Genomic DNA, 23,317 nt, shown 5'->3' with positions numbered 1-23,317 from the left:
ACGCCCTCCCTCTCTCCTAGCCCGCCTGCGGCCCTCCCTTCCCGCGCTCGCGGGAAGGAGTGAGTGTGCAACGCACCCTCCCTGGCCGCCGCAGCTCGAGCTGCCCGAGGGGTACCCGCTCATGATATCTCCCCATATCTCCCCATTTCTCCCCGCAGCTCGAGCTGCCCGAGGGGTACCCGCTCAAGAGGGGCGTCGAGCTGCGATGCGTCTCGTGCCCGGCGCTCGACCTTAGAAGCGGAACACGTGTGCGTGCAAGTGTTCGAGGGTCCCAACCCGCGCTCGAGAGGTCACGCATTCGACCGTATTCAACCGCATCTTCGGCGGTATTCGTGTCTTCGGCTTCCTCGTATTCACACAGCGCTCCGTGTACACCGCACATCACCGCAACGCAATCCCCCGCCCTGAGTACCGCACATCACCGCAACGCAATCCCCCGCCCTGAGTGGTGGCACGTCTTCATGACGCAGACGATCGACGCCGCCCCGATGGCCTCCCTCCACTCTGCCCTCCGCACGTGGCTCGATGGGCAGGAGCGTGGCGTCGAGGCGCGCCTCGCCCTCTTGCGGCGAGACGAGGCGCTGTGAGTTGCGCCTCTTCACCCCTCCAGCTGCGAGCAGGCGCTGGTCGCCGTCTGCGAGGAGGCAAGGCGGCTGGTGCGAGACTTGCACGGCCCCGCCACGGCGTGCAACGGTCGCAGCAGCCCCGTCGCCTCTCCTCCGCCCGCGCCGTGCGCCGCGCCGAGGCCAGCGGCGGCGGGCGCCTCGCGAGGGACGGGCGACGGGCGTTGGGGCGCGCAGCTGCCGCGCAACATCGTGTGCAACCATAGCACGCACCTCGACGGTCTGCTGCCGGCGCTGGTCCCAAGAAGGTCGCTAGACGGTTCCTAGACGGTTCCTAGCCCTGTAGGTCTGCTGCCGGCGTTGGTGCGGCTGAGCGAGGCGCGCTGACGTGGCCCTTGAGAGCCCGACGACGGCGGCGGCACGGTCCGCCACGACCAGAGTCCGTCTTGTTTGCAGGCGAGCCGGCGGCACGGCCTCGTCCTCGCCAAGCTCGTCCCGGCGCAGCTGAAGCCGTTTCGCGGCGCGCCGTCGGCGTCGATGCGGCTCGACGTGTGCGAGCGGCGGGTCAAGCTGAGCGGTTTCGAGCTGCGCGCGCACAAGGGCGCGGCCGAGCAGCTCGTCTTTGCCGTCGTCGACGGCTTCAGGCGCGACGACGAGGAGAGGACGGCGGGGCAGCTCGAGCGGCTGCAGCGAGCGATCGATGAGGTGCTTCGCGGCGGCGGCGGCGGTGGCGGCGGCGGCGGTGGCGGCGGTGGCGGCGGCGGCGGTGGCGGCGGCGGTGGCGGCGGGTCAAGGGCCGCCGCGCGCGCTAGCCCGCGCCGATCCGGAAAGAGCCGCGAGGAGTCAGACTCTGACTCTGACGAGGAGGGGGCGGTTGATGAGGCGGTCAAGGAGCTCATTCGGGCGAGGGCGGTCCGCGGCGGCGCGCGAGCAGCCGGGGACCCTTCCGGGCTGGGCCCGCGCCCGCAGGAGCTGAACGCAGGGCGGGCGCAAGAGATCCAGGCGCTGAGCAAGGCGGCGCACAAGGCCAAGTTCGACGCGCAGATTTTGCGAGACAGGCAGGCGAGGGAGGAGAGGGAGCTGAGTGCGGCTCAGCGCAAGCTCGTCGCCAACAAAGACTTTATGAAAAGCCACGTCGTCCGCGGGGGCTCCGCTGACTCGGTGAACAGGGCTCGCGTGAGCGGGTACATTCACTCCGCGGCCAAGGACGCGAAGGAGCGCGGGCGCACATGAGACCTCGGTTGTTTTGCAGGGAGCGTGGACTGGAGCTTCACGCTGCTGTTGAAACCGCGCGCGCTGCGTCTGACTCCTGGCAGGCAGCCATATGAGGTTATGAGGATAGGTATTGCAGTATGCTGTGTGTATCCTTGTGGATCTCACATTTCACAGTTTATTTCGTAGTCTCTTTTTCACGCAAATTGAACTTGAGAGCACTCTCCGGCGTCCGCAGAGCTAGAGCTGTGACGCGTCTTGCACCCAATTGCTGTCTGCGTGCGCCCGTGCGCCGTGCGGCGCGGAACTGCGGATTCTTGGCACTGGCAAGTTGAACTTCAGCACTCTCTGGCGTCCGCAGAGCTAGCGACGCGTCTTGTGGCACCCGATTGTCTGCGGATTCTTGGCGCAGTACTCATCCTCCCCCATCCCCTCGACACAAGACAAGCACTCCGCTGTCATCGCGCGGCAGCAGCCCGGCGGCCCGACCGGCTCGACCGGCGGCTTCACGATCACGATCATGCCATCCGGGTCCCTAGCGCCGTCAGCGCTGCCGCTCCGCCACGAGAAGCGCGCTTTCCCCGCCCACACCTGTTCACAGCAATAGGTGTGAAGAGACGCTGTCACACCTCCACGAACTCCCTCGCCGCGAGCGTGTACACCATGGCCACCAAAACCGCGTCCGCGATCGTGAAACTTCCGGACCCGTTCAAATCGCCGCCCATGCAAGCCGTGCGCGGGGCCTTACCTGACCACATTTGCGCCACGTACAGCGCATCGCTGATCGTGAAGTTGTTGACGCCGTTGAAGTCGCCTCCAAGTTCCGCGTCGGAACACTCCTCCCATGGCACCGGCGACGGCGGTGGCAAGGGCGGCGGCGAAGACGGCCAGCAGCTAGCACAGTCAGTGCTACCCATGGGCATGTCGCAAATGTCGTCGTACGCCGCCGCAGCCACCTCCTCGAAGCTCGCGCCATCATAGACGATGGTTGAGCCGTCGAAGTTGGTCATCTGGCTGGTTGCGCGCTGAGCCACTTCTACGTGCGTATACACGCAGCAGAGCTTCTGCGTCCAGGCCACCACCTCACCTTCGCTGGTGCCGCCACGCGCAGCGAGCGAGACGACCAGCGTGCGATGAGAGGCCCAGCCCGGCCGATCCGAGTCGCACGCTGGCAGCGGGGCGAACCAAGGCGGGGGGCTTGGATATGGCGGTGTGGTTGCAAAGGCGCGAAGCGGACTTTTGCCGACGTTGCTCCCGGCTCCATCGTAGCAGGGACACCAGAGGGCATAGTCGGCTGCCCCTGAAGCGGTAACCACCGTCGTCGGCGCCGCGGCGCAGCCAGAGTAGAGGGCGCGGCACTCGGCGAGGGTAACGGGTCGCTCAGCGCCGTTGTCGTCGAGAGCCGGCCCAAAGCATCCCACCGTGAAGGGCGGCCGCACCTGGACGTGATAGTGGTAGTTTAGGCCGTCGCGGTCAAAGGCTCCGCCGCAGGCGTCGAGGAAGGGGAGCCTCTCTCCGGCGGGTCCCTCGTACGAGGGCACGTTTGGGCCGGCGATGCGTCCGAACAGAAGCTTTCCGTCGTTCATGACGCCGACGGCAGAACCGAGCCCATCGCCCAAGTCGCTCTCGTTGTACAGGCACGACAGCCGCTCATGGAAGTGATACTCACGCGTGTGGCCGCCGCAGGTGTCGAGGAGCGAGACGTATCGGCCGCCCTGCTCAAAGCGGGGCAGCTCGATCTTGCACTGCCAGGAGACCATGGCCTCGGCGGTCCTGGTGTCGATGCCACCTTGGACGTGCCCTAGGCTGCCCGGGTTGCAGCCGAGTCCCGCGAGGATGCCGTCTTGCTGCGAGCCAAAGCCCGCCTCAAAGGGGCCGTAAATGTCCTCGTTCACCTCAAAGCATGCGCCGGACACCGGATCACAGCCCGTCGCCGTGGTCCTGCCGATCGTCCCGAGGAGCGGCGTAGCGCAAGGGGGAGAGCTGCAGTCGCCACCGCCTCCACCTCCACCGCCACCGACGCCACCACCTCCAACCCCGCCACCCCCACCGACGCCTTTACCCTTTCCTGGAGGGCGGCCGCCACCCCCATTCCCAAAAGTGGGCGGCGTGCCATCCGCGCAAGCCGGGTGCGGTGATTCAATGTTATTAGGACATGGTGGCATCCCAACTGGCGACGAGCCGTCAGCACAGAGTGGCTGAGATCCGTCCGCGCAAGAGAGGGGCGGCGGGCCCTGTGCGAGCAGCAACTGCAGGTAGGAGAGCATTAAAATGGCCGAGGTCGGTGCGAGCGTCCCAAAACTTGGCGGTTTGCCGCGTCCGCGACGCAGCCTCGTGCCTTCTTTGGTTTGGCCGGATGCAGCCCGAAGTCGAGCACAAGCCACGTATTGCGGGCCAGTCGTCCGCTCGGATTTTGTTAACAGATGCCCCCCCCCCCCCCCACACACACACACCCACACGAGGTACTTCCATCTGTGGGTGGGAAAAGCTGACTGACTGACACAGCCAGCGAGCGAGTAGAGGCACACGCACGCTCTCGAGGTCTTAGAGCAGCAGAACCCAATTCCTCGGAGAGGGTACCCTCTACCCTGGGTGGGCCACACTGCTCACCATTGCCGCGCGCGCCCGCGCCCCGCCCTTTTTGCGCAGCAACACCTTAAATTTCATGGCCCTCAAAAATCGGGTCGCGACGACTCCACGAGCGAGCAGACCGGAGTCCCCCGGTGCCGCTTCTTCGCTGCCGGCTATTGCAGGCAGGGGGACCAGTGCCGCTTCGCGCACTGAGCCGCCCCATCCCCGAGCTCGGAGGGCGAGACCGAATAGGACCGTCACTCACTCAATTTGGGGATCCTTCACGCGCTGCGCTACGCTTGGAGTCGCTCACCCCGGGATCGCTCCTTCCCTCGCTCCGGTTTGGGTAACTCTGAGCTCCCTCCGCGTACGCTACGCTCCCTTCGGAGAGAGCCCCAGAGTCTTACCGCGCTCCGGATCCTCTTTAGCCCATCTCTGAGAGTTAGAGTGACTGGCTAGAGACGACGACGACGATACAGTTCATGATAAACAAACTTCAGTTTGTGCTAGTGAACTGAGGAGAAGCGGGTCGAGCCTCGGCGCAGAGGGCAGCGCCTAGCGGGCGGGAACCCTTACCCCCGCGCCCGCCGCTGCCCGCCGCTTTGTGCGCGGGACCTCCGAGCGCCACGAGGCTCCTGACACAGCTCCCGACTAGCGTCGGCTCCTGCTCAGACAGACGCCAATCGACCAGTTCTCAAGCGACCCACCACCATCCCTCATCTACCGCCCGATCGAATCGCATTCGTCTCTCGTGCGAGTTCCTCTTGCTCCAAGAGGTTCCAGAGAACGGGGGGTAACTCTGAGCTCCCTCCGCGTACGCTACGCTCCCTTCGGAGAGAGCCCCAGAGTCTTACCGCGCTCCGGATCCTCTTTAGCCCATCTCTGAGAGTTAGAGTGACTGGCTAGAGACGACGACGACGATACAGTTCATGGCAGCAGAACTTCCTCACCCGCGTTGCCGGTGGTGTCCAGAGAATGTCCCTGCTCCATCTACTGGCCCTTTCGCTCAACGCTCCAAGCACCAAATCCTCGTCGCACGCCAGGGCTCGGCTCGTCTCGCGTCGGCAGCACCTGCAGACTGCGGCTGCGCTGATCGCCCTGCCACCGCTCTCCGCTGCCGCCGACCAGTGCGAGACGGACGGCGCAGCGTGCGAGCTGGTCATCCCACAGCAGACACTACTCGCCGGCCTGACGAGCGCGCCCGTGCGCCACGTCACCGTCACCGGCGCGCCAAGACACTTCCGAGACGCCTCCTGTGACACGCTTCAAGCCTGCCGATCGGTCAATCTCCCACTATGGCACGCCTCCACGCCTCCTGTAACGTGACGCGTCCACGACCCGCGCAGGCGCCTCCTCGGGCGTCGGCCTCGCAGGCGCCAAGCTGCTGACGGCGGCGGGGCACAAGGTGACGCTCGCGTGCCGCACGCAGGCCAAGGCGGACGCGGCGGCGACGGCATGCATGGAGTACGCGGCGGGTCTCTCGGCCGCTGGCCCGGCGGGCATGCCCGACTTTTACGCGGCGCGGAGGGCGGGCGGCAGCGCTGTTGGCGCCGCGTGCGACCTGTCGAGCCTGAGCTCGGTGCGCGCCTTCGCCGCCTCGAGGAAGGCTGCGCCTTCCCTGAACCTTCTCGGAACCTTCCTGTAGGTGCGCGCCTTCGCCGCCTCGAGGAAGGGTGAGCCGCTCGACACGCTCGTGCTCAACGCGGGGCTAAGCCTGAACGTGGGCGATCCTGCCGAGCAGTTCACCGCGGACGGGTACGAGCTCACGGTCGGCACGAACCACATCGGCCACTTTGCCCTCGCGACTCTGTTGCAGCCGACGCTCTCGAAGAGCTCGCTCCAGCCGCGGCTGCTCGTGACGGCGTCGGGGGTGCACGACCCGGCCAGCGGCGGGGGCAGACAGGGCGGCCCCGAGAAGTGGGCGAGCCTCGGCGAGCTCAAGGGACTTGCGGGCGGGAGGGCGTTCACAATGGTCGACGGAGGGACGTACGACCCCGACAAGGCGTACAAGGACTCCAAGCTGTGCAACATGCTCTTCATGGCCGAGGCGGCGCGGCGGTGGGGGAGCGGCGGCATCACGGCAAGCGCCTCGTGGCCGGGGACAGGCCACCGGAGATTGCACGAGGTGAGCCGAGGTTACCCGCGAGATTAGGCAAACGCCTTCTCTCCCGGGCTGATCGCCGACCCAGACGGATTCTTCCGCAACCAGAACAGGCTGTTCGGCTCCGTCTTCAGCGGCATCTCCAAGGCGGTCGGCGTCGCGGAGACGAACGACTTTGCGGGCTCCGCCCTCGCCTACCTCGCGGTAGACCCCGCCATGGACGGGCAGACGGGCGGCTGGTACGACGCGCTGCCGCTCGGCAAGCACAGCACTCACATTTGCTTGGCAGGCTCATCAACGAACACTCGTCAGCAATCGTGTATGGTTTGTTGACAGGCAAGCACTCGCTCGGCAAGCATGCGCCCTCGGCCGAGGCACGCGACGCGGCCAAGGCGGCGAAGCTGTGGGAGCTCTCCGAGGGCCTCCTCGCGTAGATCTAGAGAGTGGGGGTTTCACTGACAGCGCATGTGGCCAATCGTGCCCCCCGGATTCAATGCCCGCGCTCGCTCGGAGGGCCGCTCTAAGACAACATTCGCAGAAATCGAATCCGGCTACGACTCTAGCGAGTCCGTACGAGAGTAGTGGAGTTAGACACTTTGCAAAAACACCCGCGAGACATGCTGATGAAGGTGACCGCCGGGGCTTTAAATTCAGTGCGGGGAGAGGCCGTGAAGGCCGTGGGCGATCGTACTCGAGAACGAATGTGGGCGGCGCGCCGCGCTCGCTCAGCTCGCCGCGGGCGGCTCGTTGAGCGCGCGCAGCACCCACTGCTCTCCGGCGAGGTGCACCGCGTACCCCCTCCAGTAGTTGTGGTCGGTCTTGAGGGAGAAGGCGGACGTCTTTCCATTCAGATCGACCAGCTTGACGCGGACGTTTGCCCCGTGCGGCAGCTCGCGCACCAGCTCGACGAAGCCGGCTAGGTCGGCGACGGGCGAGCCGTTGAGCTCGACGATCCAGTTCTTGGGCACGAGCTTGTACTTTTGGGCCGGCGAGCCGTAGAGGTAGTACGAGATGTAGACGCCGCCGCCCGGCGGCGAGTAGCCGCGCTCGAGGACGGCCCGGTACGCGTGCTGCAGGATGAGGCCGCACCTAGGAAGTGTCTAGGAAGTGTCTAGGGAGTGTCTAGGTACGCGTGCTGGAGGAGGAGGCCGCACCAGACGGTGATGTGAGTCGTCCCGTCTGAGCGGACCTGCGCGCGGCGGAGAGGGGGGCGGTAGCGGCGGACACACACTGGCGGAGGAGGGGAGCGCGGGATGCATGCGTGCACGAGGCTGCGCGTCTTCGCGCGCCTCGCTCGTCGAGACGTCCACAGCCCTCTCCCCGCCGTCGCGCAAGACGGTGAGCTGGACGCGCGGCGAGCGGAGCACGGCCGCCTCGACGGCGGGAAACGTGTTGACGGGCACTCCGTCCACGGCGAGGATCAGGTCGCCCTCGAGCAGCTGCCCGTGCGCCGGCGTCCCCGGGATGAGCCGCTGCACCGACAGCACCTGCCTCTTCTCTTGCTCGCACGCGACGAGCCGCTCCGCCCACGCGCGGCTCAGGCCAAGCCCCGAGCCGGCCACCGAGCCGCACGCCACACTCAGAGAGACGGGGCGCAGCTCCGCGTCGAGCAAGTACAGGCCGCTCAGCGGCGGCGGCGCGCCGAGCGGCCGGCCCTCGCCCGTGTCGTCGCCGCCCGGCGGGCCGCGCTTCTGCCGCGCCGCCTCCGCGACCTCGGAGCAAGCGGCGAGGATCGGTAGGAGCGGCTGGGCCGGCACGCCCTCGAACTGCTCGTAGAGCTCGTCCTCGTGGCAGCAGCAGTACGCGCCCCAAAAGGCCTTCACCTCGCCGCTCTCGTCGACGAAGACTCCTCCGACGGTGTCCTACGTGCTGAAGACACCTCAGGGTGGACGGCACTGTGCCGTGTCTTCAGAGCACCGCGTGAGTACGAGGGGTGCGAATGCAGTGAATACGGCGGGAGACGGTCGAAGACAGCGGAGTCCGTGTCCTCGCGAGCGCTGGTTGGGAGACAAGAGCACGTCTTCCGCTTCTAGGGGCGGTGTCCTCGAGCGCGAGGCCGACGTCGAACCGGATCACCTCCTCGTTGACCGCGCGGAAGCGAGGCACGGACGCGATGCCGACCTAGAAAGTGTCTAGGAAGTGTCTAGGAAGTGTCTAGGAAGTGTCTAGGAAGTGTCTAGGAAGTGTCTAGGAGGCACGGACGCGATGCCGCGCTTCCGCCCGTAGGAAGTGTCTAGACAGTGTCTGGTGACAGGAAGTGACTAGGAGGTGACGGGAAGTGTCTAGGAAGTGTCTAGACAGTGTCTGTGACAGGAAGTGACTAGGAGGGGACGGGGAGGCGTCGCGCGCCTCCATCACGCACGTCTCGCGGACGACGCTCTGCTGGAAGACGGGCAGCGCCGCGTCTTGGCGAGGCAGGCCGACGAACATGCACTCCTCGCCAACCTCGAGCGGCGTGGGCGAGAGGGTCGCGGATCTGACGCTGTCGCCGCAGAGCAGCGCCGGGTCGTACCTAGACACTTCCTAGACACTTCCTAGACCCTTCCTGGCACCTCATCGAGCACCGCCCTCCGGGCCGCACCTCACGAGGGCGATGTTGTGGGTCGGGTGGAGGAAGGCGGTGACGGCAGGCACCTCGACCGTCGAGGCGAACTCGATCCGGCACGCGCCTGCTCGAAGGCATGTTCCAGGAAGGGTCCAGCAAGGGTCCAGGAAGGGTGTGTGCATACTCCGGGTGCGGCACGCGCCGAGCGCGACGGGCACCGTGTTGCGGTCGACGAGCACGAGACCGACCGCCGCGTCGACGACGACGCCCATCCCGGCGTACTTGAGGCCCGCCACGCCGTCGATTTGGTACGGGATGTCGAAGAGCACGCGCACGAGGGACGGTGTGACTGCGCGCACCTCTGGCGGGCCTGCGACGGCGAAGGCGACCCGCTGCGGCACCGGAGGCGGCGGCGGCGGCGGAGGAGGCAGCGTGGAGCAGGTCCAGCGTGAGGAGAGCGCGTCGAGGTCGTACCGCTCCCCAGCGAACCACGTCCGCTCGACGTCGAGGACGGCGAGCCGCTCGGTGTGGTGCGAGTACGGGAGGCGGTACCGCACCGGCACGCGGGCGCCGTGCGGCAGGGAGAGGAAGACGGAGGTGAAGGCGTCCAAGTCTGGCGTCTTGCAGTTGTTGAGCTCGGAGATGACGGCCCGGCTCGGCACGTTTGCGTTCGAGAGCATGTAGCCCGAGAAGGCGACGTGCACGCCTCCCGGAGGCATGTTCCAGTTGCGCGCCTGCTCGACGGCAGGCTCGAGGAAGGGTCTGTGAAGGGGTCGAGGAAGTGTCGGGGCATGCTCCGGTGGCGCGCCTGCTGGTAGCTCAGGGAGTGGAAGGTGCAGCCGCCCGCCTCGAGCACGCTCGCAGGCGAGAGCGCGTGCAGGTCGAGCACAGCCAGCCGCTCCACCTGCGCACGGCGTGGCGGCGTGAGGAGGAGGGCTCTTGGCAGAGCGGCCGAAGACGCACAGCATCTTCTCGCGCCTTCTCGACGCCTCCCCGCTGCAGGGTAAGCCAGACGGCCTCGCCCGGCCTCTCGTCGAGCAGCTCCTGGCCACAAGGCAGGAAGTGTCTAGGAAGTGACCACAGGCAGGCTGCGCGTGTGACGGGACGGCCTCCCCACCGCCTCGCCTCGAGTCGAGCTTCTCCTCCAGCCGCAGGAAGTGTCTAGGCCGCGTCTAGGAAGCGTCTAGGAAGCGTCTAGGAGAGCTCCTCCAAACGCAGGAAGGACGTGCAGAACGGCGCGGAGGCGCGCGAGGAGGGCGCGCGCGACGAGCCGTTCAGTGGCGCGCCGCCGGCCGGGTCGCTGCCGCTCGCCGCGAGGAGCACGTCCCCCGGCTCCAGCACGCCTGTTCACAGCGGGGAGGTGTGAAGAGAGAGAGAGAGAAAGCAGAGGAGCACGTCCCCCGGCTCCAGCGCGCCTAGACACTTCTAGACACTTCCTGTGCATGTCCCCAGGCTCCACAGTTCCCCGGCTCCAGCGCGCCCTCCGCCGGCCCGGCAGGCACTATCTGGTCGACGACGAGCATGCCCGTCTCGCCGGGCAGCGAGCCGCGCACCGCCGCCTCCGTCTCCCGCCTGCCGGGACATGTCCACGCAGTGTCACGCCACGTGGCACCGACAGAAAGCCGCAGCCTCGCCTCCGTCTCGCGCCGCAGCCCGAGCCGCTTGAGCTCGCCGAATGCGCGGTGCTGCAGCACCACGCCGAGCGTGCCGCGGGGCACGCACGCGCGGCCCGCCCCCCTGCCTGCGAGCAGGGCCTTCTGCAGCAGCGCCAGGGCACGCGCGGGCCGCTGCAGAGGCAGGTAGTACCTAGTCGCAGCGCGGCCCGGGTGCCGACCGTGGCCGCTCCTCTCCCGGCTGCTGGCGCGGCGGGCAGTACGAGGAGGCCGACTTGGTGCTGGTGCCCGCGTTGAGGGCGACGGCGCGGCCCGAGGCGTTCACCACGGGCGAGCCCGAGGAGCCGCCCGAGGTATTCGAGGCGCACGAGAAGTAAAAGGTGTTGAAGTCGTTGTACGTGTGCGAGCCGTAGTTGGGCGCGGCGCGGTCGAGGCGGGCGATCGTGCCCGAGAGGATGGAGATCTTCTCGCCCGCGTCGTTGCCGACCACCCGCACCTGTCGCGTGGCAGGCGCGGGGCTGTGGGTGCGAGCCTGTCTCTCCTCTCCTCTCTTCGCCCGCACCTCGAGCCCGACCCGAGCCTCGGACGGGGCGAGCGGGATCTCCTGAAGCTCCATGAAGCGGACGTCGGCCGGGTCGTACTTGAAGAAGCCAAAGTCGTGGACCGGGTCGGCGTACAGCGGAGTGAGCTCGATCTCCTCCTTGTTGTGCAGCACGGCGTCGGCGGTGACCGGACCGGTCGTCACGACGTGGCGGTTGGTGAGGATGATGCCGAGCGCCTTGTCCACGACGAAGCCGGTTGCGAGCGAGAAGCCTCTCTCGTTCATATCGAAGGCCATCACCGAATTGACTCGCACGACGACGACGCCTTTGGCGACTCGCTCGAGCGTCTCCTCCCAACCCTTCTCCTGCCGCAGCCGAACCGTCCAGGCGGTCAGCGCGGCGAGTGCCGCGCCGGATAGAGCGAGCTGCTGGCCGGTTGGCATCGATTTAGTAGAATGAGGGATCACACTGAGGGCGCCGCCTCGACCGTCACGACTGGCACCGGGCCGGTAGATGCAGCAGCAGCCACCGCCCAGGCGCCAGCAGGTTGCCACTTTCGGTACTTGTTTGTTTTTTGAGCACCCTTCGATGTTAGGAAACAAACCAAGATATCGCTCTCGGGCCCACAGACATCCCGCACACCCGCCGCCCCCGCGCGCGCCCCACCCCGGCCGGGAGAAAGGGGAGTGACAGTTTGGGACGGCGACAGACGAGATACCTCGCACTCCATGTCGCATGTGCGAGAACGCAGAGAGAAATGAAAGCCGAGCGGCTCACAAGTCCGGCTCACGCGCCCCGAGCTGGCCATCTACCGCACTGCACACTTGCGCCCCCTCGCTCCCAACCCATCCGCCTCGCCGAGTGCCGCGGTGCTGCAGAATCGCGCGATCTCGGGCGATCTCGGACCGCGCCGCGCGATCTCGGTCGATCTCGCGCGATCTCGGGGCTCCACGCCACGCCACTCCCCCCCCCCCACCCACCGCCGCGCCGCGCTATCTCGGGCGATCTCGGAGCGTCGCTCGCGCGGCGGCACACCTGCTCAAAAAAGCCAAGGGCCCGGTTGGAGCCACGGCGCACGGGGCTCACGTGCTCGCCCGGTGCGCCGTGCGCCGCCTCACTCTGCGCCACTTTTGAGGCGTTGGCGAAGGCCGGTGAGGCGGCGCCCCCGCGCGGCGCGTTCCTCGCCCTCCACGCCGACCCCTGCGCGCACCGCTCATCTTCAGCCCTCTTCCGGGGTTACTCTCGCGCTCACGCAGGACCCGGGGGACTCCCTTCCCCCCACCTCCGACGGGTTAGGTCGGTGCTGCGCCCCTTTGGCGCGCGTGTGCATTTCCCGCGTGCCCGCCTTCCAGGGCTGATGCCAAGGCCAAATCAACACGCCCGGCTGATGCCAAGGGCAAGGCGCAAGGCCCTGAAGGGCAAAACCAAGGAAGGCCCCGGGCGCCGGGCCCACAAACCCACACTGCCCGGCTGGTGCCAAGCGGCTCAATGACTCTCCTCTCCGTCTCTCCCCTACTCAGACAGAATTGTTTGGTTTTTGTCCGCTTTCTCGTTCGTCTTTGTGCAGAAACCCTCCGCCGGAATCACGTCTCTCAACACGGCTGGCGGGTGACGGCGTCGGCGAGCTGGGCGAACTGTGACTAAGCTCACTTTAGGAAGGGCAGTGCCTTGGCGAGCGTGGCGAGCCGGCCGAGAAGGCCGCCATTAGGAGGGACGACGCGGAGAAGCTCAACCTCGAAGAAGAGGGTGGAGTTCGGCGGGATTGGCCCCATCGCTCGCGGCCCGTAGCCAAGGTGTGGCGGTATGATGAGCTCCCTCCTCCCGCCTGCGCGCATGCTCGCGACGCCCTCGTCCCAGCCCTACGGTTCATTTGCGCGGGCCTTCTGTGTGAAGGCCGACGGCAGGCGCATCAAATGCTCAACGCACCTTGATCACCTGGCCGCGGCCGAGGGTGAACCGAAACGGGCCGCGCTGCTCGGTCGAATCGAAGACGGAGCCGTCCTCAAGCCTGCCTACGTAGTTCACCTCCACCTCTTCGCCTCTGGCCGGCCGCACCGCGTCCTCTGGCGGCAGCGGCGTCATGTCTCGCATCATCAGGCCGGTGTGCGAGGTCTGGAAGGTGCTGCAGCAACGTCTGGCGAGCTGCGCAATACGAGAGCGTCGCGCTGCGGCTCTGGTTGCGGCTCTGGATAGCATGGTCGTCTCGCACAACGCTCGGCACGGACTGACACAACGCTGCACAATGCCCTGGGTATGCTTGCGGGTGTACTCGCCGCTGTCGCCTGAGCCAATCGTAGAAAAGAGTCGAAGGTGGAGGTTTCGAGAGTTTCGACACCGTGCAGTAAGAATTTTACAAGCGGGCGCACGAAACAGTTACAAGCGGGGGCACGAAACAGATGAAATCGTGGTGGGCGGCTGCCAATCCGCTTCGGACCACATTCGCTGCCGCCACTGCTCGTGGCGTCATCGGCGACCTCTCCGCGCAACGGATGGAGCAGGGCTCGGGAGTATCCACGGTCGACCGCCACAGCGGCTGTTCCTCTACACCGCCTTTACGAATCTGATCGCGCTAGTTAGAAGTTACGATCGGCCAATCTACGTGCATCTCTTTCCACGCTACTTCCCGACGCTCGTCGGCGGCCGCACGCGCAGATGCTGGTCGCCAATATCATCACAACCCTCGTGTGGACAACCTGATCACCTCTATTTACTATTTCCCGCTCTTTTATCTCTTTAAGAATTCCGTCATCGTCCATGCACGTGTCCTATATGTCGACACACGACACTCGCCACATTGTGGGAAAAAGCGACTCTTCTGCTTTCTCAGAGTAGTTTCCGGTGTTGCGGCCCGCCTGACCGGCCCTGTCCCCTGACGCCTGAGATAGGTGGATGGAGTCCACACACCGGACGGTCGGCGTCATGGTGCACGAGCCACGACACACCGCGGTCTCTCGGCCCCGACACGTTAGTTCGACACAGCTGGGAGGCGAGTGTTCGGTCAGCTGGGGCGATTCAGTGACACACCCTCGCCCCTCAGACACCACACCGGAACTTTTCACCCCGCCGCGAAGCTGTGCACGAGCGCGCCAAAGTGCGCGCGACGCGGCGGCGCGGAGGCGCCGGAGGGTGATCCCGGCGCCGCGGCGAGCTGCGGCGGCGCCTGCGCCTGCGAGGAGCCGAGCTGCGCCGCCGCGGCCGCCTGCTGGTCTTTGAGCTGCTGCTTGCGCCGCGCCGAGGCCTTGAGCTGCGCCCATCGCGACTCGTACTTGCGAACCACCTCCGCCTGCTGCCGCTGCGCCGCGTGCGCCGCCTCGAGCTGCGCGCGCAGCGACTTGATTTCGGCGGCGGCGGGCGGCGCGAGGTCGGGCCTGCGGGACGGGTCTCGGACGTTCACGGACGTGTCACCGGGCGTGGGGAAGGACGTGGGCGGGTGGCGCGAGGGTCGGGCCTTGGCGCGGAGTGGACCTCGCGCACGACGGAGAGCGCCTGAGGAGGCAGCCGGGCAGGCGGGAGGAGGAGTGCAAGAGGGCCCGAGGTGTGCCTATCCGCCGGTGTGGGGTTTGTGTGAGCTAGGGTCCAGGGTGAGGGTGAGGGTGAGGGTGAGGGTGAGGGTGAGGGCGAGGGTGAGGGCGAGGGTGAGGGTGAGGGTGAGGGTGAGGGTCAGGGCCAGGGCCTAGTGCCTTCTTCGCGAGGCGGAGCTGCTCCGAGCCGCGCCGCTGCACCTTCAAACAAGACAACTCTCTCTCACAGCAGACAGGCTCGACACAGGCGCGGGCTGCCGCGCCGCTGAACCTTTGCCAGCGCGGCCTGCATCTCGGCGCAGCGCTGCTTGAGGGCGGCCTTCTCGCCCGTCAGCACGGCGAGCTGCGCGCGCAGCCGCTCGTCGTGCTCCCCGCCTGCGGGCGAGGAGGGCTGGCGCTGGGCCATACGGCTTGCCCGAAGGGTTGCCGCTCCCGCTGTCCTCCGCGCGCCTCCGGCCGCTCCTCCGGCGGCGCCGGCAGAGGCAGCAGCGCCCGCGGGCGAGCGCTCGCCGCTGCAGGGCGGCACGACGCAGTACGAGTCGGTGAGCAGCCCTCCGCCAAGCGAGATGCGCGACGACGACGCCGACTGCGGAGGGAGCAGCAGCTCGGCGCACGCGAGCTCTTCAGCGCCAAAGTGGAGCGCTTCGAGCGTGGACATGAGGTGCGAGCCGAGCCGCGAGAGCGCGGCGTTCGTCGCCGCGCCGCCGCTCCCGGAGTGCGTGCCGAAGCTCCCGCGGCCCTCGCCGCTCCCGCTCCCTGCGCCGCCCTCGGCCGCCTCAGCCGAAGCGGTGAGCGGAGGCGGCGCCGGCGGAGGCGGCGCCGCGGCCGCGGCCGCCTCCTCGTGCGCGTCGCACAGCGTGATGCGGCAGCGCAGCTCGTGGGCGCGCTGCGAGTGCGAGATCGCCAGCAGCCGTAGCGACTGCAGCGACGCCACGTCGGAAGTGGTGAGGGTCGCTCGAACGTACTGCTCGGCCGCCGCTTCTAGCTTCTGCGCCGCCTCGCGCCAGCGGCCCTCGTCGTGCAGGTCCTCGGCCGCAACGGCGAGCGCGTGAGCCCGCACGAGCGGCGCGGCGGTCGAGGAGGAGGACGCCATTCCACGGCCCTGCGAGCGAGCGAGCGAGCGCCGCGCGAATTCTTTTTCAGTGTGTGTTGCTCTAACGCACATTCCCGTAGGAGGACTCTGCTGACAGGGTTTGCGATGAGGAGCTTTTTGGCCCTGTCTGCTGAGAGAGAGAGTTCTTGTTTAAATTCTTTTTGGCTCCTAACACCCGTCTCAATCAAACCCGTCTGCCTTGGCAGGATCTTGTTCGTGAAATTTTTCTTTTCGAGTAATCCCGCTTCGGAGAGAGAGATTTTTAGCAATGTCGCTTCGGCCCGTGTGGTCAGTCTGAGGGCCCAACTTGAGAATCGTGCTTTGAGTGGGGTTGTTTGGTGTTGGGTTGGGTTGGTGTGTGTCTCGCGCCTTGCGGGGGGGGAGCGGAAAGGAGGAACCTCTTCCCAAGAGCACCACTCTTGGAGCGCCGCCACTACCACCCAGAGCGCTGCAAGCAGCGCCGGGCAATGACGGCTTACCGCCCACCCAGCCCCCCCTCGGCACACCCCGTGGAGTTGGGTTGTCCGAGCGGGGCCGAAGTTGGGTTGTTCGAGTGGTAGAGGTTGGGTCGTCGGCCCGAAGGGTGCTCTGGGCCGGCGCGGGGCCCCCCGGAGGCACCGTGCGCCGCGCCGCAGTGCGGAAACGGGGCTCCGGCTCTACTAGTCTCTACTAGCACCAACTTCCCGATCTAACCCGGTCTAACAGAGGGCAGATTTGGAGAGATCTCGAGGAGTACATACAGATAGACCCTCTAACCATCAGAAAACTCCGACCTGATCGGTCGTACTGACCGCCGACAGATCACTCCAGACAGCAGACAGGCCGACGTCTGCACGCGGCCGGCCGGGCGAGAGGCTTGACACGATCCGACCCTGCGACCCTGACGCTGCTGCTCTAGCTATCAGCCATGCACTGCTGACTGCTGCCACAATGTGCGACCTGTGCTGGCCCACTTGGCGGCCTTCCCGGTCAGTGGTGAGGCGCAGTTCAGAGCTGTCGATCGGCGCGATGCCGCACTGGTCCCACATTGGTGACACGAGACCACCAAGTTTGCCGGTCCAAGAGAGAGGCACCGGCGCTGTCCTGAGAAGGTGCGTGGTCCCTCTTGACTGCCCATGCGCGCGAGGCTGTGTAGGCATAGCCTCGAGAGTGCCAGCAGCCAATCCGAGGTGACGCGCATTGCGCCAGAAGCGTGCACGCAGCTGGAAGGACACCTTCCTACTGGCCGTACGATCAGGTCGTCACTGAATGCTTGATACTAAGGCCGCGAGCTATGCAGGTGATCAATTGTGCATCATGGCACGGTCAGCAGCGCCGACAGGCTGTCGCAAGGCGTGATAGCATGGCCGCAAGTACGCCGAATTCCCATGAAAACAAGTAAAAAATCGCGAAAAAAGAAAAAATCCAAAAAATCGGCGCCTGCGGCGGGCCAGGGGACCCCATCTCCCCCCCGCATGGACACCCTCTGGGGCCCCCGCGCCGGCCCAGAGGAAGGGTGAGGTCTCGACCGCCGCCGCTCACGCCAGGACCGTGTCGCCTCATGATTTTGGCGCGCTCGTCCCGTTCGGCGGAAGGATGCCGGATGAAAGAATTTTACGACACTTAGAAAACGCCGAGCGTGGCTGCGCGGGCTGGTGGCTGTGAGAGAGAGATTTCTTCTTGGCTGTGTGCCGGGTGGCTGTGTGCCAGTACGAGGCCTCGAGGGTGCATCATATCAGAGTCAGAGAGAGCGGAGCAGTCCGCAGCGAGCATGGTCCATGGAGAGAGAGGGGTGGAGGCTGGAGGTTCCCCGCTCGGCGGGCAGCGCACCTCGAGTGTCGATCTTAGGCTCCCGCGGTCCGCTGTGCGCTCACAGGGCAATGCAACCGATCCGCCCCGCCCCCATCGGCGCCACCGTGTCCCACGCATTCAGCGCCGGATCGTACCGCTCGACTGATCTGAGCCAGCGTTTGGTGAAGGAGTCGCCGCCCACAGCGTACAGCTTGCCGTCGAGCACCGCTACCGCGAAGTTGTGTCGAAACGAATCCATCGGCGCCACCTCCTCCCACGCATCGAGCGCCGGATCGTACCGCTCGACTGAACTGAGCCAGCCGCCCACCTCATCGTTTATGCCGCCCACAGCATACAGCTTGCCGTCGAGCACCGCCATGCCGGGATAGCTCCGCGCCTCCGCCATCGGCGCCACCGCCTCCCACGCATTCGTAGACGCGTTGTACCGCTCCACCGAGCCTCCGCCAGCAGCATACAGCTTGCCGTCGAGCACCGCCACGGCGTGAAAATACCGCACCTCTGCCATCGGCGCCACTGCCTCCCACGCATCCAGCGCCGGGTCGTACCGCTCCACCGAGCTGAGGCTGCCGTCGTCGTCGTTCAAGCCGCCCACAGCGTACAGCGTGCCGTCGAGCACCGCGACGGCGTGGCCGTAACGCGCCTCTGCCATCGGCGCCACCGCCTCCCATGCTTTCGTAGTCAGGTCGTACCGCTCCACCGCGTTCAAAGGAGCGACGTCAGCAAAATTCTGGCCGCCCACCGAGTAGAGCTTGCCATCGATGGCCGCCATGCACGCGCCCCAGCGTGCCGTCGGCATCGGCGCCACAGCCTCCTCCTCCCACGCATTCGTGGACGGGTCGTACCGCTCCAGCGAGTTGAGGAGCCTGTCGTTGCTGTCTTGGCCGCCGAACACGAGCAGGCGCGGCCTCTCGCGCTTCTTCAGCGTCTCCTTCCAGCCGCGACGCCACGCGCGGCACGTCCCCTTGACGGCGTGCTCCTTGGTCGGCAGCTGGGCGAGGATGTGCGGAGCGAGGTCCGGCGAGAGGAGGACTTCGGAGAGCACCCACTCGGGCTGCTCCACGAGCCGTGCGGCGTGCTCCTCCGCCACGCGCAGCGCGGCGGCGCTCGCGCTCGCATGCGCCTCGATGATGGCGCACAGCTGCGCTGTCGAGAGGCCCTCCTCCGCCACGCGCAGCGCGGCGTCGCTCGCGCCCGCCTGCGCCTCGATGATGGCGCACAGCTGCGCTGGCGAGAGGCCCGAGACGCGGGCGCCGATGCGATGGGAGGCCATGGCCGATGGCGGGTAGGTCGCGAGCTCTCGAGCGGGAGCAGCTGTGAATATGACCATATGAGTAGAGTAACGCCTAGCTCCAAGTGCTCCAAGTGCTCCCACCCGCCCCCATGTCTCATGCGTTGACTCCGGCGTCGTCTTCGTCTCGCACGACGAGCGCCTGATCGAGATGGGGGAGGCCATGGGGAAAACAAAGGGAGGTCTAAAAAATTTTTTTTTCCGATCTCAGTCCCGCCGAATATACTCCGCCACATCGAAAGTCAGTCAGTCAGTGTTACACACGTCCTAGCATGGACGACGGGGCACACGCACTCGCGGAACACAGGGCATTACACACGAGGCGTTGTGTGCGTTCTCAGGGAAAGGCATCACCACCTCGAGAACCTCGAGAGATAGAAACGCACCCAACGATAGGAATAAGAAATAGAACCCGGCAAGGTGAAGAACAGTCAGGCCTGAGGCTCACCCATTGTGGAGAAGTGAGGGACTGCTCGACCCCCCCGGATAATGCTGAACAAGCTCCTCTTGTAGCTCGATCGGTCACACCGCCATCGCCGTCGGGGAGAGGGGGGACGACACTGCTTCGGCAGCGTGCACCTCGATCCTGTACCGTGTTTGTTATGACCCCCCCCAATGAACGCACCAGTGAGGGAGGGCGAGACGATCGAGGGGTCCCGTACCATGCGGAATCGACCCTATCCAGTGCTCAAGTGCTCAACAGTCAGGCTGCTGCCCGGACTGGACACCGGCGCGGTATGGGTGGACGCGGGAAGGAGGTGACGGCACCTTGGAGCGACACAAAGACACAAACTCACAAGAGATTTGCCAAAGTTTTGTTGAAATCCGTGAACGGCGAAGAGGAAGAAACACGCTGCGGCTTGCGCTCCAAGTGTTACTTGGTCTTCGGGCCCAGGCTGCGAGGCTTCGCCGATGCCAGAGCCCTCCCCCCGGTCTCCGCATCAACCGCCTGTCTCGTGGGCCCTAAATTCAGTCAGCCTGCGTCCTGAGCTTGACTTTGCACGGACGGGAAGGGCGGAGGCGGAGGCGGCGACGACGGCGGTGGCGGAGGCAGACATCGACTGGCAAGCCAAATCGGCCGCGGTTCACTCTGCTATCCTGGCCAAGTCGGCAGCTTCGCCGCCGCCGCCAGCCAGAGCGCCGAGCACGAGCAGCGTGTGCGTCCGCGTGCGGTCATTGCTCGCCCGCGAGCGGGTCGCGCTCGGGCAGCGCATCCCCGGCAACACTGCCGTCTCCTTTGCTCAGTTCGAGTACGATGCGCTCGTTGCCGACGAGGTCTCCGGCAAGGTGCACGTCCTCTCGGAGGCGCGTAAGTTGGGGCGGCCGACAGGCAAGATGGCGGCGCGCGTCTTCAAGCCGGACAGGGTCTTTGGGCCGGGCGCGAGCAGCAATGCCGTCTTTGATGCCGCGGTGTCCCCGCTCGTTGCTCTCGCGCTGCGCGGCGGCTCGTCGACAGTGCTGGCGTATGGCGCGACCGGCTCGGGCAAGACGCACACGATGACGGCCATGCAGCGGCTGTGCGCCGCTGCGCTGCTCTCTGACGAGGCCGCCGCCGGTCCGTCGGTCCGCGAGCTGCGCATCTCCTTCGTCGAGCTGCGGGGCGAGCGCTGCTACGACCTGCTGCACGAGCAGCGAGCAGAGCTGGCCCTGCGCGACGACGGGACGGGAGAGACGGTCGTGTGCGGGGCGCACGAGGCGGCGGCCGCGTCGGTCGAGGCCGTCGGCGCTGTCCTCGCCGCAGGCAACGCCGCGCGCGCCACCGCGCCGACGAATGCAAACGACTGCTCGTCGCGCTCCCATGCGATCTGTGTGCTGCGCGTCGTCGTCGTCGTCGGCGGCGGCGAGCGCGCCAAGGGCGGCGGCCAGGGCGGCGGCGGGGGCGGCGGCGAGGGCGGCGGCGAGGGAGCGGAGGTGGAGGGTGGGTCGCTGCGGCTCGTCGATCTCGCTGGCTCGGAGCGCAAGCAGACCGCGATCACCGAGGACGCCGAGCGGGTCGAGGAGATGAAGGCGATCAACGCCTCTCTGGGGCACCTCAAGGATTGCATCCGGCTGCAGCTGCTCAAGGCGCGGCACGGCGACGACTCCCACGTGCCGTACCGCCGCTCCAAGCTGACGACGGTCCTCAAGTCGTGCTTCGTCGACGCCGGCGCGACGCCGTCGGCCCTCTGCTTCCTCGCGCACGTCGCGCCTCCTCGCTCGCAGGGGAGGCAGACGCTCAACACGCTCGAGTACGCCGCGCAGATGGTCGAGACGAGCCGCGCCGACAAGGAGCGGGCGGGCTTCAGCGACGTCGAGAGGTGGCCGGCGGCCAGGGTCGTGGCGTGGTGCGAGGCGCTCGACGGCGGCCGGTACGCCCACTTCGCGAGCTGCTTCGCGCGCCTCTCGGGAAAGCTGCTCGCGTGCGAGTGGGAGCTCGACGTGTGCAAGTGGGTCGTCGCCGCGGGGGGCACCGAGGAGGAGGGGCGCGCGGTCTTTGCAGCCTTCCAGCAGATGCACCGCGAGGCCAAGGCGTTGCAGAAGAAGGCGCGCCCAAGGGTGGCTGCCGCGCGTCGCATCGTCGAGCCCTGCGTCGTCGGGGCCGACTTCATGGGTCACATGGCGGAGAGTCCAGGCCTAGAGATGGAGCGACGAGGGAGCTGAGGCGTCCGCCGCCCAGCTGTCGACCACAGCTGCGCGGCCCGTTGTGCGCCGTCCCGGTATAGCGCATTTCTTTGTGATCTACTTTAGCTCCCCAGGCCCGCGGCAATTTTCTTTCTGTCGTCAATGTCCTCTTCGTAGCCGCTCTCGTGCCTCATAGCGCTAGGCGTGCTTCCGAACCAGCCGAGGACGAGCACGCGCGCTTGGCGGCCGTGGACAGTGCTGGCGCGGCGACGACCATCGCGGGAAGAGGCGCTTGCTCCTCGCGGGAAGCGACTGGTCACCCTGATTTTTTGCACCTTTTTTGCATCCTCCCGGGGACCGTGTCATGTGACAAGTCCGAAACAAGGATTCCACAGCCCAGGACCAACCCAGGGCTCCTCGGAGCGTCGCACCTCGGGTCTCGCCGCACATATGGGAACGTGGAACGGTGGTTCCGTGGTTCCCGGCCTTGCCCGGTTTCGCGGCAAAAGGGTCTGTGTAGGCCGACGAACGATATATATAAACAATAGAAGGAGGACCGGAGAATAACTCTGGCCACCACTTGAGACCTCCACTATTCACAATCAGAGCCTCTGGCAAGGCGGAGAGATAGCCTTGGCAACCGGACGGGTTCGCAAAGAAGAGCTAGCTGGGAGGGTGGCGGTGGCGACGGCGGTGGTGGCGAGGGAGGCGGCGGGGGCGGTGACGGCGGTGGGGACGACGGCGGTGGTGGTGACGGCGGTGGGGACGACGGCGGTGGCGGTGACGGCGGTGGGGACGGCGGTGGCGGTGACGGCGGCGGCGAACGCGGAGGTGGGGATGGCGGAGGCGGGGATGGCGGCGGCGGAGACGGCGATGGGGGTGGCGGGGACGGCGGTGGCGGGGACGGAGAGAGCGGCGGCGGTGACGATGCTTCACTCCCGCGCTTGACGACGGTGTTTTCGATCTTGCCAAAGAATGGCGCTTTAGTGAGCTGGTCGCCGATGTAGTGCGCGCCGATGCTCACCGGAACAAAGCCACTCGGGTCGGTGTAGGATTCCAGGCTGGCCTTGCAGCTCTCGCTGCCATCCACGTACAAGGAGAGGTCTTGGCCACGACGCGAGAACACCACTCGCTGCTTCTGGCCGACTGTGAGAGCGCGAGCGGACATGAGCTCGCCGCCCCACCAGCCCAGGAAGGTGACGTCGTCCTGCACGCAGGCCGGCTTCCAGGGGGGCGCCCTCATGTCGTATCCCGTGGCGCCGTACAGTGTCAGGACAACGTGCAGAGAGTTGGTCAAAATCAGCGCCCATCCAAGTGCAACGCCTGACTGATGGCGGCCAATGATAGTCCCGCCGTGTTGGTTCATGCCTGGAGTCTGAGGCGTGACGTCCATTTCGATGACAAAATCATCGGCTCCAAGGTTGAAGTCGGGGACTGCCGCAAAGGGTCCGGTGTAGCCTCGTGTCTGTTGGAACAATGGTGGTGGCGGCGACGGCGGCGGTGGCGAGGGAGGTGGCGGCGACGGCGGCGGTGGCGAGGGAAGTGGCGGCGAGGGCGGCGGCGGCGAGGGGGGTGGCGGCGAGGGTGGCGGTGGCGACGGCGGTGGTGGCGAGGGAGGCGGCGGGGGCGGTGACGGCGGTGGGGACGACGGCGGTGGTGGTGACGGCGGTGGGGACGACGGCGGTGGCGGTGACGGCGGTGGGGACGGCGGTGGCGGTGACGGCGGCGGCGAACGCGGAGGTGGGGATGGCGGAGGCGGGGATGGCGGCGGCGGAGACGGCGATGGGGGTGGCGGGGACGGCGGTGGCGGGGACGGAGAGAGCGGCGGCGGTGACGATGCTTCACTCCCGCGCTTGACGACGGTGTTTTCGATCTT

At 66.7% G+C, this 23,317-nt stretch overlaps 7 protein-coding genes across 7 annotated transcripts in view; 3 read left to right on the top strand and 4 right to left on the bottom strand.

Moving 5' to 3' along the window:
- Positions 1 to 1,796, top strand: part of EMIHUDRAFT_214623 (hypothetical protein) — a gene marked incomplete at both ends in the record, with an annotated part of 3,113 nt that extends 1,317 nt beyond the window's left edge. The window contains 4 exons of the mRNA XM_005763691.1: positions 621 to 656; positions 801 to 860; positions 1,020 to 1,268; positions 1,428 to 1,796. Coding sequence (XP_005763748.1) covers positions 621 to 656; positions 801 to 860; positions 1,020 to 1,268; positions 1,428 to 1,796 — 714 coding nt within the window. The remainder of the gene's footprint in view (positions 1 to 620; positions 657 to 800; positions 861 to 1,019; positions 1,269 to 1,427) is intronic.
- A 342-nt stretch (positions 1,797 to 2,138) lies between these two features.
- Positions 2,139 to 4,042, bottom strand: EMIHUDRAFT_104746 (hypothetical protein; the record flags this gene model as incomplete). The annotated part of the gene is made up of 2 exons (XM_005763690.1): positions 2,139 to 2,366; positions 2,405 to 4,042. The coding sequence occupies 2 exons, from the start codon at positions 4,040 to 4,042 to the stop codon at positions 2,139 to 2,141; spliced, it is 1,866 nt and encodes a 621-aa protein (XP_005763747.1).
- Positions 4,043 to 5,321: 1,279 nt separating this feature from the next.
- Positions 5,322 to 6,881, top strand: EMIHUDRAFT_104745 (Protochlorophyllide reductase; the record flags this gene model as incomplete). The annotated part of the gene is made up of 5 exons (XM_005763689.1): positions 5,322 to 5,601; positions 5,693 to 5,925; positions 5,992 to 6,471; positions 6,556 to 6,754; positions 6,784 to 6,881. 5 exons carry the CDS (start codon positions 5,322 to 5,324, stop codon positions 6,879 to 6,881), a joined length of 1,290 nt encoding a protein of 429 aa, XP_005763746.1.
- Positions 6,882 to 9,474: 2,593 nt separating this feature from the next.
- On the bottom strand, positions 9,475 to 11,503 carry EMIHUDRAFT_51512 (hypothetical protein; the record flags this gene model as incomplete). The annotated part of the gene is made up of 6 exons (XM_005763688.1): positions 9,475 to 9,800; positions 9,952 to 10,080; positions 10,452 to 10,551; positions 10,609 to 10,798; positions 10,869 to 11,101; positions 11,168 to 11,503. Coding segments are annotated over 6 exons (1,314 nt in total), but the record flags the coding sequence as incomplete, so codon positions are not given.
- Positions 11,504 to 12,793: 1,290 nt separating this feature from the next.
- Positions 12,794 to 13,229, bottom strand: EMIHUDRAFT_67398 (hypothetical protein; the record flags this gene model as incomplete). The annotated part of the gene is made up of 2 exons (XM_005763687.1): positions 12,794 to 13,006; positions 13,074 to 13,229. The coding sequence occupies 2 exons, from the start codon at positions 13,227 to 13,229 to the stop codon at positions 12,794 to 12,796; spliced, it is 369 nt and encodes a 122-aa protein (XP_005763744.1).
- A 3,826-nt stretch (positions 13,230 to 17,055) lies between these two features.
- Positions 17,056 to 18,822, bottom strand: EMIHUDRAFT_214616 (hypothetical protein; the record flags this gene model as incomplete). Its single annotated transcript, XM_005763686.1, has 2 exons — positions 17,056 to 17,083; positions 18,509 to 18,822. The coding sequence occupies 2 exons, from the start codon at positions 18,820 to 18,822 to the stop codon at positions 17,056 to 17,058; spliced, it is 342 nt and encodes a 113-aa protein (XP_005763743.1).
- A 1,368-nt stretch (positions 18,823 to 20,190) lies between these two features.
- Positions 20,191 to 21,084, top strand: EMIHUDRAFT_43170 (hypothetical protein; the record flags this gene model as incomplete). Its single annotated transcript, XM_005763685.1, has 2 exons — positions 20,191 to 20,670; positions 20,743 to 21,084. Coding segments are annotated over 2 exons (822 nt in total), but the record flags the coding sequence as incomplete, so codon positions are not given.
- Positions 21,085 to 23,317: the final 2,233 nt, after the last annotated feature.

The sequence above is a fragment of the Emiliania huxleyi genome, assembly GCF_000372725.1.
Source record: "Emiliania huxleyi CCMP1516 unplaced genomic scaffold EMIHUscaffold_62, whole genome shotgun sequence".
Taxonomy (NCBI): Eukaryota; Haptophyta; order Isochrysidales; family Noelaerhabdaceae; genus Emiliania; species Emiliania huxleyi.
The sequence above is the reverse complement of the archived record's forward strand: the minus strand, read 5'-3'. Positions and strand labels throughout refer to the sequence as shown.